The sequence below is a fragment of the Heteronotia binoei genome, chromosome 10 (genome assembly GCF_032191835.1).
Source record: "Heteronotia binoei isolate CCM8104 ecotype False Entrance Well chromosome 10, APGP_CSIRO_Hbin_v1, whole genome shotgun sequence".
In the NCBI taxonomy this organism is placed as follows: domain Eukaryota; kingdom Metazoa; phylum Chordata; class Lepidosauria; order Squamata; family Gekkonidae; genus Heteronotia; species Heteronotia binoei.
The window spans coordinates 12990390-13009798 of NC_083232.1; the positions used below are offsets into that span (position 1 = coordinate 12990390).

At 49.3% G+C, this 19409-nt stretch overlaps 1 protein-coding gene across 1 annotated transcript in view; it reads left to right on the forward strand.

Moving 5' to 3' along the window:
- The window catches only part of LOC132578240 (solute carrier family 22 member 13-like), a 61934-nt gene continuing 42525 nt past the window's right edge, over positions 1 to 19409 (forward strand). Inside the window, exons 1-6 of the mRNA XM_060248151.1 lie at positions 1 to 360; positions 4280 to 4383; positions 5199 to 5353; positions 7665 to 7833; positions 10271 to 10391; positions 15505 to 15599. Coding sequence (XP_060104134.1) covers positions 1 to 360; positions 4280 to 4383; positions 5199 to 5353; positions 7665 to 7833; positions 10271 to 10391; positions 15505 to 15599 — 1004 coding nt within the window. The remainder of the gene's footprint in view (positions 361 to 4279; positions 4384 to 5198; positions 5354 to 7664; positions 7834 to 10270; positions 10392 to 15504; positions 15600 to 19409) is intronic.

The window sequence follows — 19409 nt, forward strand, 5'->3', positions numbered from 1 at the left end:
ATGGAATTTGGAGACCTCTTGAAGGCGATCGGAGAATTCGGGCGGCTTCAGAAACGGCTGGTTCTCCTCCTCTGTGTTCCGAACTTCCTCACAGCCTTCCACTTGTTTGGCCAAGTGTTCGTGGTGACCGACATCCCTCACTATTGCAACACCAGCTGGGTCCACAAGCTGAACTTGAACCTGACCGAAGAGCAGGAGCTGAATTTGACCATTCCTAGAAGGCCTGATGGCTCTCTTGAGAAGTGCCATATGTTTACTCCTGTGCAAGGGACTCTTCAATCGATTCAACTCAATTCCACAGAAAAATGCCGAGATGGCTGGGTGTATCCTGAAAAGCAGCCGCCGACATTGCTTACTGAGGTGTGTTCTTTTCATTTAGTCATTCACGCAAGAGGTTGCCTTCGATTGAATTCAGCCCATCTACCTCAGATTTTATTTTACATGTAGGTAGGTAGGGAGCAGCTGCGTGGAGCAGAGTGGTAAAGCAGCATTACTGCAGTACTGTGGTCTGAACTCTCTGCTCACGACCTGAGTTCGATTCCGGCGGAAGCTGGATTCAGGTAGCCGGCCCAAGGTTGACTCAGCCTTCCATCCTTCCAAGGTCGGTCAAATGAGGACCCAGCTTGCTGGGGGAAAAGACTGGGGAAGGCAATGGCAAACCACCCCGTAAAAAAGTCTGCCGTGAAAACATTGTGAAAGCAACATCACCCCAGAGTCAGAAACGACTGGTGCTTGCATAGGGGACCTTTCCTTTCCAGGTAGGTAGGTAGATGATAGATAGATAGATAGATAGATAGATAGATAGATAGATAGATAGATAGATAGATAGATAGATAGATAGATAGATAGATAGATAGATAGATAGATAGATAGATAGATAGATAGATAGATAGATAGATAAGAAGAAGAAGAAGAAGAATTGCAGATTTATACCCCGCCCTTCTCTGTGAATCAGAGACTCAGAGCGGCTTACAATCTCCTGTGTCTTCTCCCCCCACAACAGACACCCTGTGAGGTGGGTGGGGCTGAGAGGGCTCTCACAGCAGCTGCCCTTTCAAGGACAAGTCCTGCGATACCTGTGACTCACCCAAGGCCATTCCAGCAGGTGCAAGTGGAGGAGTGGGGAATCCAGGGCCGGATTTAAGGGGGGCAGAGGGGGGTGCTTGCCCTGGGCGCCGACAGAGGGGGGGGGCGCCAAATCGGGTATGGAGTCCATTGTATTCTATGGGACCATAAGATAGAATGGCCCATAAGGGGGTGCCATTTTTTAATTCCCCCCCCCCCTCAAAAAAATGTAGATTCGGTCCTGGGGGAATCAAACCTGGTTCTCCCAGATAAGAGTCCGCACACTTAACCACTACACCAAACTGGCTCTCAGATAGATGATAGATAGATAGATAGATAGATAGATAGATAGATAGATAGATAGATAGATAGATAGATAGATAGATAATGCATATTAGGCCACACCACACCTCCCTGATGTAGCCAATCCTCCAAAATCTTAGAGGGCTCTTAGTACTGGGCCTACTGTAAGTTCCAGGAGGATTGGCTACATCAGGGGTGTGTGGCTTAATATGCAAAAGAGTTCCTGCTACAAAAAAGCCCTGGATAGTTAGCTAGATATAGATATTCTTATCCCCCTTTTTTCCTCAGTGCAGACCCAAATGCCTTACATCAGTCTCTTCTGCTTCATTTCCTCCTTCTGTTTCATTTTCTCCTCACAACAGCCTTGTGAGGTAGGCTTGGTTGAGAGTGTGTGACCAGCCCAAGGCTGTCCAGCAAACTTCCATGACAGAATAGGGATTCTGGCAAGCGCTCTCAGACTGAGAACGGTGTTTTTTTTCCAATTCCTCAGATGCTGAACACCGAACCTGTAACTTCCTTGCATACAAAGCCAGAGTGCTGCCCCAAACCCATGACCCTTCTGGAATTTCATGATTCTGTCTTGAAATGTGTATATGCGTGGTAATTTTTCTTTCTATGGGGGTTTCCACCAGGCTCTGTCCTATCTCTCGTGCTGGTTGAATCCATAGGTGCAGCTCTTGAGGGGAATGCTCCATAGTTTTTATTGGGATATTTGGTTAATATACTGTACCAGTTTGCTCAGTCACAGAAGCATGATACTGCATTCAGTAAATAAATCTCTCAATAAGTGGATTGCAAAAAACTCAGCGTCTCAGAGCAGCTCACAATCTCCTTTACCTTCCTACCCCACAACAGACATCCTGTGAGGTGGGTGGGGCTGAGAGGGCTCTCACAGCAGCTGCCCTTTCAAGGACAACTCTGTCACAGCTATGGCTGACCCAAGGCCATTCCAACAGCCGCAAGTGGAGGAGTGGGGAATTGAACCCAGTTCTCCCAGATAAGAGTCTGTGCACTTAACCACTACACCAAACTGGCTCTCGAGGGGGTGAAGACAAGCCACCCACTGCCCAAAAGTGGAGAAAGAAGAAGAATTGCAGATTTATACCCCGCCCTTCTCTCTGAATCAGAGACTCAGAGCGGCTTACGGTCTCCTATATCTTCTCCCCCCACAACAGACACCATGTGAGGTGGGTGGGGCTGAGAGGGCTCTCACATCAGCTGCCCTTTCAAGGACAACCTCTGCCAGAGCTATGGCTGACCCAAAGCCATCCCAGCAGCTGCAACTGGAGGTGTGCGGAATCAAACCTGGTTCTCCCAGATAAGAGTCTGCACGCTTAACCACTATGGCTGACCCAAAGCCATCCCAGCAGCTGCAAGCGGAGGAGTGGGGAATCAAACCTGGTTCTCCCAGATAAGAGTCTGCACGCTTAACCACTATGGCTGACCCAAGGCCATTCCAGCAGCTGCAAGTGGAGGAGTGGGGAATCAAACCCGGTTCTCCCAGATAAGAGTCTGCACGCTTAACCACTATGGCTGACCCAAGGCCATTCCAGCAGCTGCAAGTGGAGGAGTGGGGAATCAAACCCGGTTCTCCCAGATAAGAGTCTGCACGCTTAACCACTATGGCTGACCCAAGGCCATTCCAGCAGCTGCAAGTGGAGGAGTGGGGAATCAAACCCGGTTCTCCCAGATAAGAGTCTGCACGCTTAACCACTATGGCTGACCCAAGGCCATTCCAGCAGCTGCAAGTGGAGGAGTGGGGAATCAAACCCGGTTCTCCCAGATAAGAGTCTGCACGCTTAACCACTATGGCTGACCCAAGGTCATTCCAGCAGCTGCAAGAGGAGGAGTGGGGAATCAAACCCGGTTCTCCCAGATAAGAGTCTGCACGCTTAACCACTATGGCTGACCCAAGGTCATTCCAGCAGCTGCAAGCGGAGGAGTGGGGAATCAAACCCGGTTCTCCCAGATAAGAGTCTGCACGCTTAACCACTATGGCTGACCCAAAGCCATCCCAGCAGCTGCAAGCGGAGGAGTGGGGAATCAAACCTGGTTCTCCCAGATAAGAGTCTGCACGTTTAACCACTATGGCTGACCCAAGGCCATTCCAGCAGCTGCAAGTGGAGGAGTGGGGAATCAAACCTGGTTCTCCCAGATAAGAGTCCGCACGTTTAACCACTATGGCTGACCCAAGGCCATTCCAGCAGCTGCAAATGGAGGAGTGGGGAATCAAACCCGGTTCTCCCAGATAAGAGTCCGCACGTTTAACCACTATGGCTGACCCAAGGCCATTCCAGCAGCTGCAAATGGAGGAGTGGGGAATCAAACCTGGTTCTCCCAGATAAGAGTCCGCACGCTTAACCACTATGGCTGACCCAAGGCCATTCCAGCAGGTGCAAATGGAGGAGTGGGGAATCAAACCCAGTTCTCCCAGATAAGAGTCCGCACGTTTAACCACTATGGCTGACCCAAGGCCATTCCAGCAGCTGCAAGTGGAGGAGTGGGGAATCAACCCGGTTCTCCCAGATGAGAGTCCGCGCACTTAATCACTACACCAAACTGGCTCTCAGAGACCTGCAGAGATGTGTATCTCCATACAAAGCCATGTGAAGTGAGAGGGGAGAAAGAAAAAGAGAGAGGGGAGGTCAAAGGGCAGCTCCCCAGTTAAGACAAAGAAAGACATCCCATTCAAGAAGATAACACATATGCACCCTTAAAGTGATTTAGCACCCCCCCCCCCCCACAATATCCAGGCATGCTGAGTTGCTCATATCCACAGTTTTGTGGTTGGGTGTCATCGATATGCTGGTGGTGTGTCCCTCTGTATTTCTTTGTTTACGCTGCCAGAGGTAGGTCCAACAGCTACTGTCAAATGGCTCAATGAAGGGATTGTCCGCTCTTCTCCCTCCAGTTTGACTTGGTCTGTGAGCGAAAGAAGTTAAACGACATCTCTCAGTCCATTTTCATGGCGGGCGTTCTCGTTGGAGCCCTGGTCTTCGGCCCGCTGAGCGACAGGTAAGCTGAGGAGCATCTCCGTAGCGACTGGGATGCAGCTGTTGTCCTGAAGGAAGCCTCTTGCTGTTACGAATTTGGGCAATTTGCTCCATCCTCATATACATTGTCACTTGAGCTGGGCTAAATCTACTTACAATCCCCGGCCCTAAGGAGGCCAGACTCATGACAACTAGAGCCAGAGCCTTGTAAGCTCTTGGAGGATTGGCTACATCAGGGGTGTGTGGCCTAATAGGCAAAGGAGGTCCTGCTAGAATTCCTTACAGGGCTCTTCATACAGGGCCTGCTGTAAGCTCCAGGAGGATTGGCTACATCAGGGATGTGTGGCCTCATATGCAAAGGAGGTCCTGCTAGAATTCCTGACAGGGCTCTTCGTACAGGGCCTACTGAAAGCTCCAGGAGGATTGGCTACATCAGGGGTGTGTGGCCTCATATGCAAAGGAGGTCCTGCTAGAATTCCTTACAGGGCTCTTCATACAGGGCCTACTGAGAGCTCCAGGAGGATTGGCTACATCAGGGGTGTGTGGCCTCATATGCAAAGGAGGTCCTGCTAGAATTCCTTACAGGGCTCTTCGTACAGGGCCTGCTGTAAGCTCCAGGAGGATTGGCTACATCAGGGGTGTGTGGCCTCATATGCAAAGGAGGTCCTGCTAGAATTCCTTACAGGGCTCTTCATACAGGGCCTACTGTAAGCTCTTGGAGGATTGGCTACATCAGGGGTGTGTTGCCTAATAGGCAAAGGAGCTCCTGCTAAAATTCCACCCTTGGTCCAAGTCATGACCCTTCTCCACTGACTTCTCTGCTTTTCATCCCCCCAGGATCGGGAGCCGAAACATGATCTCGCTCACCGTCCTCTTGATGGGCTTCTTTGGCATTGGGGCCGGCTTTGCACCCAATCTGTACATCTACATCGCCTTGAGGGCAGCTGTGGGTTCTGCTTTTGCTGGCTTCAGTATAAGCATGGCGGCTTTAGGTAAGATCCCGCTGACCACAGCTTCTTGGCAGAGGGATTGGCCTTGCTTTCAAAAACGACAGCCTCGGGGAGTCTAGTTGGTATTGTGTTTTGTGGTTTTCAAGCATCTTTGATCCTAGATTTGTATATGGTTGCGAGGTAGTACTTCAGCCCCCGCAAAGCTAATTGCTAGGATGTGAAGCGTCATGGTCCAGAGCAGGGGTGGAATTCTAGCAGGAGCTCCTTTGCATATTAGGCCCAGGGTTGCCCAGTCCAATTCAAGAAATATCTGGGGACTTTGGGGGTGGAGCCAGGAGACTTTGGGGGCAGAGCCAGGAACAAGGGTGTGACAAGCATCATTGAACTCCAAGGGAGGTCTGGCCATCAACTTTAAAGGCACAGCACACCTTTTAAAATGTCTTCCTTCCATAGGAAATAATGAAGGAAAGGGGCACCTTTTCTTGGGGCTCATAGAATTGGACCCCTTGGTCCAATCGTTTTGAAACTTGTGGGGTACTTTGGGGAGAGGCACTAGATACTATAAAAATTTGGTGCCTCTACCTCAAAAAACAGCTCCCCCAGAGCCCCTGAAACCTCCAGATCAATTCCTCATTATACCCTATGAGAATCGATCTCCACATAGGGAATAATGAAGTGCTCAGCAGACATTTCCCTTCCCCTCCACCCCGTTTCTGGCGACTCTGAAGCGAGGGATTGGCCTTTCTACTTACGAGTTGATGCCAGCTTCTTCAAAGTAACACAGACACACCATCCCAAGAGGAAGCCTTTCAATTGAAGACTGAAGCCTCCAAAGGCACATGGTCCTCTGGGGACGGGGCTTCCCCCCGCCAGCCAGCTGACTGGGGGCAGGAAGGAGTCTGGGAAAGCGGAAGAACCCCCGCTGGGACCTGGGGATTGGCAAGCCTAATTAGGCCACACACCCCTGATGTAGCCAATCCTCCAAGAGCTTACAAAAAAGAGCCTTGTAAGCTTTTGGAGGACTGGCTACATCAGGGGTGTGCGGCCTAATATGCAAAGGAGCTCCTGCTAGAATTCCACCCCTGGTCCAGAGATTATCCTTGCATGAGGCAAGGTGGATAATAGAGTTCATATGGTGGATCAGTCAATGTTGGGTGTGTAGAAACAAGGGTTATCAGGTGTTTGCTCCTGCATATCCCAAAACTGCTCATGAGATGGGAAGCCCCATTTGTGATATGGGCAGGGCTACCACTGCTGTAGGCATTTTCTTCTGACAGGAATTACTTGGCCCCATTGCTAAGCCACCTCCTTGTTTTGAAATGCTAGACCCAAATGCTAGAGCCAACCTTTTGAGTGTAAAGGCACCTTGGAATTCTGAGATGGTGTGGTGGGCTGAGCTACAAAATGGCTGCCACAAAATGAGTGCTGCAGATGCAAAATGGCTGACACAGCTTTCCTACAGTCAAACATATGAAGATCCTTATGCTGAGATGGCAGTTACTACAGTCAAATCACTTGTGGAGTAGGAAGGGAGGGAGGGAGGGATTGATTGATTAAAGATATTGGATTTATATCCTGCCCTTCACTCTGAATCTCAGAGTGGCTTACAATCTCCTTCACCTTCCTCCCCCACAACAGACACCTGTGAGGTAGGTGTGGCTGAGAGAGCTCTCACAGAAGCTGCCCTTTCATGGACAGTTCTGCGAGACCCACGGCTAACCCAAGACCATTCCAGCAGCTGCAAGTGGAGGAATGGGGAATAAAACCAAGTTCTCCCAGATAAGAGTCTGTGCACTTAACCACTACACCAAACTGGTGATGATAGATAGATGATAGATAGATAGATAGATGGATAGATGGATAGATGGATAGATGGATGGATGGATGGATGGATGGATGGATGGATGGATAGATAGATAGATAGATAGATAGATAGATAGATAGATAGATAGATAGATAGATAGATAGATAGATAGATAGATAGATAGATAGATAGATAGATAGATAGATAGATGGTGGATGGGTGATGGATGGATAAATAGATGGATAGAGAGATAGATGGACGGATGGACGGAGGGACAGACAGATGATAGATAGACAGACAGACAGACAGAACACAGCTGAAGTGACTGTGCCATTTAAAACATTATGTGATACCTGTTAGCAACAGAAGTCAAGCCGTGGGCTTTGGTATCAAATACTCCCTTCATCGAGATCTTATCTTTCATTTATTTAAAAATAACGCATCAATGCACTCATTTAAAAGACTAAATCTTTGGCTGTTATTGAATCAATATAATCTACTGGTTGCACACCCTTGTCCCTCGGTCTGGCACTCTCTGTACCCCTACAGCTTCGGAGTGGGTCGGGGCTTCCTACCGCCCCTTTGCAATAGTCGTGGCTCAGTGCTGCAACGGCATGGGGCAGATGGCCTTGGCCGGCTTGGCGTACGGCGTTCGGGACTGGAGGCACTATCAGGTTGTCGGCTCTGCCCCTGCTTTATGTCTCTTCTTTTATATCTGGTAAGTGCAGGAAGGCCGGTGATCTATCTGGATGGATGACACGGTGTCATCAGGGCCGTCTCGCCCACTAGGCAAGCTAAGCGGTTGCCTAGGGTGCCAGGCACCAAATTGGGCTGCCCCCCCGCTATCACCACCCCCTCCCTTCTCTTCCACAGTGCTCTGCACTGAGCTCCACCCCCCTCCCCCCCCGCCCACAACCCCCTGGTGTGATCAGAGGAATGCACCGTGACAGGCTTGGCCCTACCAGCTTCAATGCAGCCAGCATCTGGTCCTTCTTTGAACAGAGCGCTGGAGGAGGCTTCACTCCCTCACACTTCCAGTTCCGGGAAGGAGGGGGGAGAAGCCTCCTCCAGTGCTCTGTTCAAAGAAGGATCAGATGCTGGCTGCATTGACGCTGGTAGGGCCGAGCCTGTCTCTGAGCACTCTGATGGGGGAGGGCAGCGACGGAGCACGATGTTGCCTTGCAGCGCTGCGGAGGGAGGGAGGGTGGACGGGGGCACCGGTGGAGGCGCTGCACAGGGAGCCTGCCTGGGGCACCACATGTCCTTGGGCCGGCACTTTGTGTCATTTAAGTCTGGCAGTAACTGGGATATAGTATGAAGACATGTAGTTTTAATTGGGTGGGAGACTAAAGGGGAACTTCCACCTTCAGAGGAAGTCAGCCTCTGAGTAACAGTGCCAGGAGGCAACATCATGGAAAGGCCTCAGCCTCTATGCTATGTTGCTGGGCCTGCAGAGGAACTGGTTGGCCAGTGTGTGAGACAGGAGGCTGGAATGGATGGACCCTCACTGGTCTGATCCAGCAGGGCTCTTCTGATGTTCTTCTCAGGGGAAGGCCTCAGCCTCTCTGCCCTGTTGTTGGCCCTCCAGAGGAACTGGTTGGCCTCTGTGTGAGACAGGATGCTGGACTAGATGGACCACTGGTCTGATACAGCAGGGTTCTTTTTATGTTCTTATCAAAGGATAGGGTTGCCAATCCTCAGGTGGGGGCAGGGGATCCAGAGGAGGGCGACGAAGATGGTGAGGGGTCTAGAGACCAAGTCCTATGAAGAAAGTTTGAAGGATCTGGGCATGTTTAGCCTGGAGAGGAGGCAGCTGAGAGGTGATATGATCACCATCTTCAAGTACTTGAAGGGCTGTCATATAGAGGATGGTGCAGAATTGTTTTCTATGGCCCCAGAAGGTTGGACCAGAACCAATGGGTTGAAATTAAATCAAGAGTTTCCAGCTCAACATTAGGAAGAACTTCCTGACCATTAGAGCAGTTCCTCAGTGGAACAGGCTTCCTTGGGAGGTGGTGGGCTCTCCTTCCTTGGAGGTTTTTCAACAGAGGCTAGATGGCCATCTGATAGCGATGAAGATCCTGTGAATTTGGGGTAGTTATTTGTAGGTTTCCTGCATTGTGCAGGGGGTTGGACCAGATGACCCTAGAGGTCCCTTCCAACTCTCTCTCTCTCTCGGCTTGGCTTCGCAAACGAAGATTTAAGAAGGGTGCAATAGTCCACGTTTGCTGCAGGCTCGCTGGTGGCTGACAAGACCAATGTGGGACAGGCAGGTCCGGCCACAGCGGCTGCAGGGAAAAGTCTGATTTAGGGTTGGTCCTGTAGCAGTGCGATTCTTCCTCAATCTCCTTTTGTCCTCAAGATGAAATGACATCACTTCTGGGTGATGTCACCATGCAGGGCACACTGTGCAATGATGGGGCTCTTTGGGTCAGGCGACTGCCCAGCGGCCTGCTCCATGCCAGCGGGTTGGGGCCACCCAAACCAGGGGATCCCCCATCCCTGGCGGGAGCTTGGCACCCCTAGCAGTTGAGCCTCCTTCCCAGGTTCCTGCTGGACTCATTCTCCATGGAAAGGAAAGGAAAGGTCCCCTGTGCAAGCACCAGTCCTCTGGGGTGACTTTGCTTTCACAGGGTTTCATGGCAGACTTTTTACAGGGTGGTTTGCCATTGCCTTCCCCGATCATCTACGCTTTCCCCCCAGCAAGGTGGGGACTCATTTTGCCAACCTCAGAAGGATGGAAGGCTAAGTCAGCCTGGAGCTGGCTCCCTGAAAACCCAGCTTCCACCGGGGATCGAACTCAGGACATGAGCAGAGCTTAGGACTGCAGTACTGCAGCTTTAACGCTCTGCGCCACGGGGCTCTTCTAAGGTAACGGTAGTCTCCTGTGCAAACACCAGTCATTTCTGACTCTTGGGTGATGTTACTCTCACAACGTTTTCACGGCAGACCTTCTTACGGGATGGTTTGCCACTGCCTTCCCCAGTCAACCGTAATTTGGCTTAACAACTGAATTAAAATGTGCCTTTTTCTGTGCAAACCCACATTTACTGAAATGCCCCTCGCGGTTGTATTGGCTCCTGCCAAAATGCCCAGCCAGCTAATTAACTGAGTGCATTAACCTGCAGTGCTTCATGGTCTCCCCACCTTTGCAGGGCCCTTCCCAGCTCTGCTCGATGGCTTCTGACAAGAGGGAACGTGGAGGGAGCCAAAAAGGAGATCAAAAGGGCCGCCTCGATCAACAAACGAAACATCCCAGAAGAATTACTCCTTCAGGTATCAATGGAGTTGTTAATGCTTGTTTCCTGAAAAAGATTTTGGATGGGTGGGGATGCTTTGGTGAGACTTCAGTGGGATGCCCCAAGTTGAGCGTTTTGAAGTTTGGGGCACTTTTTACTGGATCTGGAGGCCAAGCCAAGTTCAAAAGATGGAAATAACAGAAAAACCACCAGAAGCAATGAAATTTACACGGAAATATGTATAAATACATTTTAGTGCAAGCTTAAATGAAACTTAAGCAAAACAAAACTAAGGAACCCTGAGCTTTCAACATATGAATTTTCCCACACAGTCTTTCGGTAGCCCTGTAAATTGGCTTCCATCGAGTAGACTCATTTGTGGGTGAAGGCTTTTTTCCTCAGTGCCCGACTCCTAACGATGTGGAGAGAGTAAGGGAGTCCTTTCATAAGCGGTGCCTTCCTTATTCTCTCCACATCGTTAGGAGTCGGGCACTGAGGAAAAAAGCCTTCACCCACAACTGAGTCTACTCGATGGAAGCCAATTTGAAAGGCTACTGAAAGATTGTGGAAACATTCATATGTCGAAAGCTCAGTGTTCCTTAAGTTTTGTTTTGTTTAAGTTTCATTTAGGAAAGGAAAGGTCTCCTGTGCAAGCACCAGTCGTTTCCGACTCTGGGGTGACGTTGCTTTCACGACGTTTTCACAGCAGACTTTTTACGGGGTGGTTTGCCATTGCCTTCCCCAGCCATCTTCATCTACACTTTCCCTCTAGCAAGCTGGATACTCTTTTTACCGACCTCAGAAGGATGGAAGGCTGAGTCAACTTCGAGTCGGCTACCTGAACCAGCTTTCGCTGGGATCGAACTCAGGTCGTGAGCAGAGGGCTCTGACTGCAGTACTGCAGCTTTACCACTCTGTGCTATGGGGCTCATATTGAATCTATACATGTGGACAATCAACAGAAAAACAACCTTTGATTCATTCCTCTAGGAAAGAAAAGGTCCCCTGTGCAAGCACCAGTCGTTTCTGACTCTGGGGTGATGTTGCTTTCACAACGTTTTCACGGCAGACTTTTTACGGGGTGGTTTGCCATTGCCTTCCCAGTCTTTTACACTCCCCGCCCCCCTCCGCAAGCTGGGGACTCATTTGATCGACCTCAGAAGGATGGAAGGCTGAGTCAACCTTGGGCCGGCTACCTGAACCAGCTTCCGCTGGAATCGAACACAAGTTGTGAGCAAAGAGTTCAGACCACAGCACTGCAATACTGCTGCTTTACCGCTCGAAGTTTCATTTAAGCTTGCACTAAAACGTATTTATACACATTTCCGTGGAAATTTCATTGCTTCCGGTGGTTTTTCCGTTATTTCCGATGATTACAGCGGTTCCAGTTGTTTCGATCAAGTTCAAAAGTTGGGCTTTTCCTGTCTAGAACGTACAGTGGGAAGAAGAATAAAGGCCCGGACTCTTGCTTTCGAAAGCAACTCCCCCAAATCGCAAAACATTCTGGCTGTTAGCCAGCATGGCGCAGCGGTTAAAGTTGCAGACTCAGGTTTGAATTCCCACTTGCGCTGCGGCAGCTCGCTGGGTGATCTGGGGCCAGTCACATACTCTCAGCCTCACTTACATCGCTGGGTTGTGGTCAGGGCTTTTTTTTTTTTTTTTGGAGCAGGAACGCACAGGAACACAGTTCCAGCCGGCTTGGCCAGGGCTCTGGGTTGAAAAAAGGTCTCCGGCAGAGGGAAGGCTCCGGACAGCCATACATTCTCCAGACTCCAACAGGCTTGCAAAGAGAGCAAGAGATGCAGAGTTGCCCACAAGCGCCCCCTCCTGGGACATGCTAGGCCTCCCGCTGCCTGTTTTCCTCTTTCCAGCCATTTTTTTGGGGGGATGACATAAGGTCTCTCATTGGGCTGCGTGAGAACACACATCCACGAAACGCAGCCTCTGGCACTGTACTGTTCTATGTCAATTTGCGGGAAGTAACCTACTGAATGGAGGATGTGGCTTCCGGTGATGCCAGGGGGTGTGGACTAATATGTAAATGAGTCCCTGCTGAGCTTTTTCTACAAGAAAAGCCCTGTTTGTGGTGAGGATAACACGGAGGAAAGGAGGAGAATGATGTCGGTTGCTTTGGGTCCTTCACTGGGAGCAAAGTCAGGAAATATATAACAAGGCAGTAAATATTTTTTTAAAAAAAATTAGTTGGGAGGCCTAAGAATGTGTCTGGGTTCAGACTCCTGCCCCTGCCCTTGCCTCCAAGGAGACAGACTGTGCCAAGGGTTGCCGAAGCTCAGGCAGAGTTGCCAGACTCCAGGTGGGGCCTGGAGATCTCCTGCTTTGACAACTGATCTCCAGCTGGCAGAGATCAGCTCCCCTGGAGAAAATTGGTATATAGAAGATTTTGGATTTATATCCTGCCCTATACTCTGAGTCTCAGAGTCTCAGAGCGGTCACAATCTCCTTTACTCCCCCCCCCCCTCCACAACAGGCACCCTGTGAGGTAGAAGAAGATTTTGGATTTATATCCCGCCCTATACTCAGAGTCTCAGAGTGGTCACAATCTCCTCTACCTTCCCCCGCCCACAACAAACACCCTGTGAGGTAGGTGGGGCTGAGAGAGCTCTCACAGCAGCTGCCCTTTCAAGGATAGCTTCTATGAAAGCTATGGCTGACCCAAGACCATCTCAGCAGGTGCAAGTGGAGGAGTGGGGAATCAAACCCGGTTCTCCCAGATAAGAGTCCGCGCACTTAACCACTACACCAAACTGGCTCTCACTCCGTGGGAGCTTTAATTAATATATATTGAAAACAATATAAGAGAACACTCCGTGAGAGCTTTAATTGATATACATTGAAAACAATATTTTAAAGCACGATATTTTCCACATTAATTTGAAATTATTTCACAATCCGTTATGCAATAGACAATGTTTTTTCTTCGTTTGTGGGACTTCCCGAAGTCCAGTTCACCAATGCAGGTGTGATTGCGGTTCCCAAACTGGTATGGCTGCAACTGGACGGTTGCTTCTGTCCGCTTTAAGAGAATCCTCCTTCATGCAGCTCACCAAGGGAGACAGTTTCAATTTGGCTCTGCTCTGCTTATCTCCAGGGATCAAGCCCGGCTCCGCATTTCTCTTTGTCCTTAGCTTCTTTTGAAAGGGCCCTTAAACAAAACCATGACATATTACTAAGTCTAATTTTACTACACTAACAGCTTAACACGAGTCATGATTATATATACAGAATGTCGTTAATATAAAACTGACTCATCGCGGAAAGACAGTTCTGTCACCCTCATGTTCTTGCTGGGCCCAACCATGTGCACTCAACCAAATAAATACCGTTCCAACTCAGAAGAAAAGCTCATGCATAAGTTCACATTGCGTGCAAAGCAGTACAATTTAGTAAACGGTCACGGTCTTGTTCATTTACTTTAGGATTCCTTTTCTGCGATTCTCTCTTGTAATTTTTAACCACCATGTGATGACTGGAGATCTCCCACTATTACAACTGATCCCCAGGCCCTTGGATGCGTGGTGTCCCAGGCAGACTTACTGCCAGCTGCCCCCCTTTGCAGCAGCACCCCCGGGCTGCCCCCCTGCACAGTGGCACCCCCGGGCCACTCCCTCCCTCTTCTCTGCAGCCCCACTCTTCGCCCCCCTGGTGCACTCAGAGGAGCAATGCCAGCCTCATCCTTACCCGCTTTGGCGGGCATTGTGGTAGAGCATTCTCTCTTAATAGAGAGCAGGACGAGGCTTTGAATCCCCACCCTTCCGGTTCTCCCCTCCCTTCCGGTTCCCCCCTCCATTCCGGTTCCCCCTCCCTTCCAGTTTCCCTTTCCTTCCGTTTCATGTTTTGTGGGGGGAAATATTAGAAAGCTTGGCAAAGTTCGGCAAAGTTCACACAGGGGGTTTGAGCAAGGAGCCCAGAAACAAGTATATTTTTGGGAGGGGGAGGGTAAAAAAGAAAGAGCACAATAGAGCCAGTTTGGTGTAGTGGTTAAGTGCATGGACTCTTATCTGGGAGAACCGAGTTCGATTCCTCACTTCTCCGCTTGCAGCTGCTGGAATGGCCTTGAGTTAGCCATGACTCTCGCAGAGTTGTCCTTGAAAGGGCAGCTGCTGTAAGAGCTCTCTCAGCCCCACCCACCTCACAGGGTGTTATTGTGTGTGGAGGGGGAAGTAAAGGAGATTGTGACCGCTCTGAGACTCTGAGATGCAGAGTATAGGGTGGGATATAAATCCAATATCATCATCATCATCATCATCATCATCATCATCATCATCATCATCATCATCATCAATAAAATTTAGAGCAGGGGTGTCAAACTCATTTGTTATGAGGGCCGAATCTGACATAAATGAGACCTTGTCGGGCCAGGCCATGTGTGTCATAAAATATAATGCCTGGCAGAGATAGAAACTTTATAAAGGACCCAGACAAACACAATTAAAGATTTTTTTAAAAAAAACCTTACAATAAAACATGCTTAAAACATTAGCACTCGTTGGTCTTAAAGGTGCTTTCTTTGTATCTCTCCCATGGGATCCAGGGAACTGGGCAAAAGAAGCTCTGGCTCTTTCCTTCCTTCCCCAGGAGACCAGGAGGGGGAGGAGCCTCAGCCAATAGAAGGAGGAGAGGCTTGACTCAGTAGCTCTGCTGGGCAATTCAAAGAGCCTGGCAAAACAAGCTCTCCCTCCCCTTCTTCCTCCCCGGGGGAGGAGCCTCAGCCAATAGAGAAAATAGAGGTTTTGCTCTGTAAGTCCTGTGCAATTGAGCGAGTCTGGCAAAGCAAGCTGCCATGCAGAAGGAAGCAAGAGAGAGGGAGAAGGAAGCAGAGGACAGCCAGTTGCTCGGGGCCCCGATAGGAGCCCTCCAGGGGCCTGATTTGGCTCCTGGGCCGCATGTTTGACACCCCTGAGTTAGAGCTTCCAGAGCTCTGCTTCTGTGAGCTCCTGCCCAAAGTGAAGCCTGAGTGTGCAACATACTAAGAATGTATTTGCCACTGATAAAAAGCTAAATAAATGTATAAGAACGAGAATAAAATCTGTCAGGGCCAAGAGCACAGATAATGCCATATCAGCGACGCCGAGCGGGTTTCTCGAATTCAGCTGACGTTTTGTTTCTCTCTCGCTTTGTCGATTTCCAAGCTGGCTGGCCCAAAGAAAGGCAGCTCTGGAAGGATCGTGGATCTTCTAAAGAAGCCGTATCTCAGGAAAATTACTTTGATCATGGCTTGGTTATGGTAAGTTTCCCAAACAGTGCCGGATTAAACCCTGCGGAGGCTCCAGTGCAGTCGAAATCCTGGGGGGCCCTCACAAATTATCTCAGAATTGGAGCCCCCACCCCACTGCCCACAGCCCCTGGTGCAGCCTGAAGGCACCTCCTCAAAAGCCCTTTAGACAAAGCTACGGGGGAGAGGTGGAGGCACACTTGGCAACGACACCAGCAGCAGCCGCAACAGGGCAGTAGGGCAAAGAGCAGCTCAGTTGCCGGCCGTGCGTGCAGGCTGCGAGGGCTGCAAGCAGGGGTGTCATATAGCGGGTTCGATGCACTGAAGAAGCAAGGGGGTAGTGAAACGTCAGCTCTTCATTAGATAAAGCGTGGTTGGTGGCTGCACTGAATAGGGCTGCCAAGTCTAATTCGAGAAATATCTGGGGACTTTGGGGGTGGAGCCAGGAGCAAGGGTGTGACAAGCATAATGGCACTCCAAAGGGAGTTCTGGTCATCACATTTAAAGGGACTTCACGCCTTTTCAATGCCTTCCTTCTATAGGAAATAATAGGAGGATAGGGGCACTTTCTTTTGGGGCTCATAGAATTGGACCCCTGGTCCAATCTTTTTGAAATTTAAGGGCTATTTTGGGGAGAGGCACTGCATGCTATACTGAAAATTTGGTGCCTCTGCCTATAAAACAGACCCTCCCAGCCTCAGATACCCGTGGATCAATTCTCCATTATTTCCTATGGGAATAAGTCTCCATAGGGAATAATAGAGTTCCCAGCAGACATATCCCTCCCCTCCCCCTGATTTCTGATGTCCCTGAAGCAGGAGAAGGGTCTCCAAACCGGGGGATCCCCTGCCCCCACCTGAGGATTTAGCAACACAACAGAGAAAGGCGGATATGTGCAGCAGGGTAAAGGTACAAAAACCTCCGCGAAAACCAGCTTCAACAATAAAGGAATTTGAGTGTCATTTACCAAATACTTATAACACAACTAAACATATCAAAAGTGAAGTAAATCGCAATTTAAAGTGAAAGAACACTGACCACACCCGTATCCATTAAATTTCTTTAAGCATGAAATTTCTTGAACTGAAGATCCACGCTGTCAGTGTTCAAACGGAGGTCAATGTTCAAACGGAGTGCAACGTTCCAATCTTTTTGGTGAACAGATGAGCGGAACGATGTAACGCAGCAAGGCATCAGAACGCGACAGAGTTGCGCTGTTCTCTCTGTTTCACATAGTGCTTCAACGAGCTGCATAAACAACGATAAGCTTTAAACATCATTCATAAAAATACATGAATGCTTCCAATAATTATAAATCTACTTACAAACCTTCAAGAGGACATTACTAAAATTCTTTCCTAGGAGAGCAACGCTTCGATATTCTTAGAGATGTAATCGACACTGATTACAAGAAATCGCATGATTACATGTAAAACGTTACGGTGCTCTTTAAAGTTACAGACATCCAATGAAATGGTACAAAAAATCCTTAATGCATGACACGCTCCACTTGTGGTTTGTCCCTCGGTCTGAAAGAGTTCATCCATTCTGGCTATAAAATTACTTTGAGAGACACTACTCCTTGTTCGACCTGACATTGCATTTAGATATTGGATTTATATCCCGCCCTCCACTCCGAAGAGTCTCAGAGCGGCTCACAATCTCCTGTCCCTTCCTCCCCCACAACAGACACTCTGTGAGGTAGATGAAGATATTGGATTTATATCCCGCCCTCCACTCCGAAGAGTCTCAGAGCGGCTCACAATCTCCTTTCCCTTCCTCCCCCACAACAGACACCCTGTGAGGTGGGTGGGGCTGAAGAGGGCTCTCACAGCAGCTGCCCTTTCAAGGACAACCTCTGCCAGAGCTATGGCTGACCCAAGGCCATTCCAGCAGGTGCAAGTGGAGGAGTGGGGAATCAAACCCGGTTCTCCCAGATAAGAGTCCGCACACTTAACCACTACACCAAACTGGCTCTTTACGCGATTTTATGCCCTTGTTTAAAAATCTACTCGGGAAGTACGACGCGTGTCATTAGGACACGCGTCTTGGAGCAGAAATCTCACATCAAGACTTTTGTGCCTGAGGCGCCTCTTGTTGACCATTTTTGCAAATTTGCACATGATCCTGAGACCCTGAGATTTTTTTTGTAATTGAAAGGTTCCCCAATCGGCTGCAAGGAAAAACAGATATGAACAAGCGGCTTCTTAGACAAGAAATGCGCTGGATTTTTAAACTCAAAACCTTAATGCCAAATGGGTTAAATAACGATCGGGACCTTTCGTGTTTTCTTTAAACTGTCATGCATTAAAGATTTTTTTGTACCATTTTGTTGGATGTCTGTAACTTTAAAAAACACTGTAATGTTTTACATATAATCATGTGATTTCTTGTAATCAGTGTCGATTACATCCCTAAGAATATCGAAGCGTTGCTCTCCTAGGAAAGAATTTCAGTAATGTACTCTTGAAGGTTTGTAAGTAGTTTTATAATTATTGGAAGTTGTAATGTACTGAGAACCGAGACGGTTTGAAGGCAACATGGTTTATTCAGGCGCACATCACAAGAGAGAGAACACGCGGGCCGGGCCCTGCTTATATACATTACCCAGAACTGCCCCCTCATCTGACCAGGCCAATCCTGGTCAGTCAAACTTCCCGCCACAGATCTTGAAGGGCGGGGCGTCTGGCGAGCTCCATCCGGGGACCCAGGGGTCGCCTTTAGTAGCGATCGACATGCGGCATATCTGCTTATGTTCAATACATAACGGAAGTATTCATGTATTTTTATGATTAGCACTAAAAGGCTGAGAAACTGGGCCAATGGGGTCAACTAGATACAACTCGCAAGCACGTTATTGGCTCATTCAAACCAGCAGGGGGTCTGTGATTGGTGCAGGGAAGCAGGTATTTGGATCCTGCTGCCCGTTGTTCCCAAGTCCCCAAACTCCGTTCGTACGGCTCCAATGAGTCAGGCAGGAGCATCCAATTCAGTTCTCACTTGAGTCCACATACACAAGGGGGGAAACCGGGGCGGGGATGGGGGGGAAGCTGGCCCAGCACCCATAAACCAGTGCCTACTTGCCTAATTGTTAATCTGGCCATGTTTCCAAAGTAGCAATCAAAAGCACTCACATATTTTCTATTCAATGAGTTTCTCACAGAAGCTGCGTTCTTATTAGATTCATGGAGGAGAGATCGGTCAGTGGCTACCAGCCATGGTGGCTGAGGGGAACCTCCTCATTCAGAGGCTCTAATCCTCTGAATCCCAGTGCCAGGAAGCAACAACAGGGGAAGGCCTGGGCCTCTACTCCTGATGTTGGCAGTGTCCCCTCTGAGCTGAGTTAGTGTGAGCTAACACACAGTTTTTTTTAGCCTCTGGCTCATATTCTTGTCTTAGCTCAGGAAGGATGGGCCCAGAGGAAACTAATTTATGTAATACCCAAAACGCTCACTCTCAACATGGATGCCAGTAGCTCACAAAGCGGAATTTTTTGCTCACAAGACTCCACAGCTTAGAGGGAGCACTGGTGGATGGCTCTTCAGAGAACCTGGTTGGTCACCGCATGAAGCAGGATGCTGAACTAGATGGACCGCTGGTCTGATTCAGCAGGATTCTTCTAATGTTCAGATCAGGGGAAGGCCTCAGCCTCTCTGCCCTGTTGTTGGCCCTCCAGAGAAACTGGCTGGCCATTGTGTGAGACAGGAGGCTGGACTGGATAGATAACTGTTCTGATCCAGCAGCGCTCTTTTGATGTTCTTCTCAGGGGAAGGCCTCGGCCTTTATGCCCTGTTGTTGGCCCTCCAGAGAAACTGGCTGGCC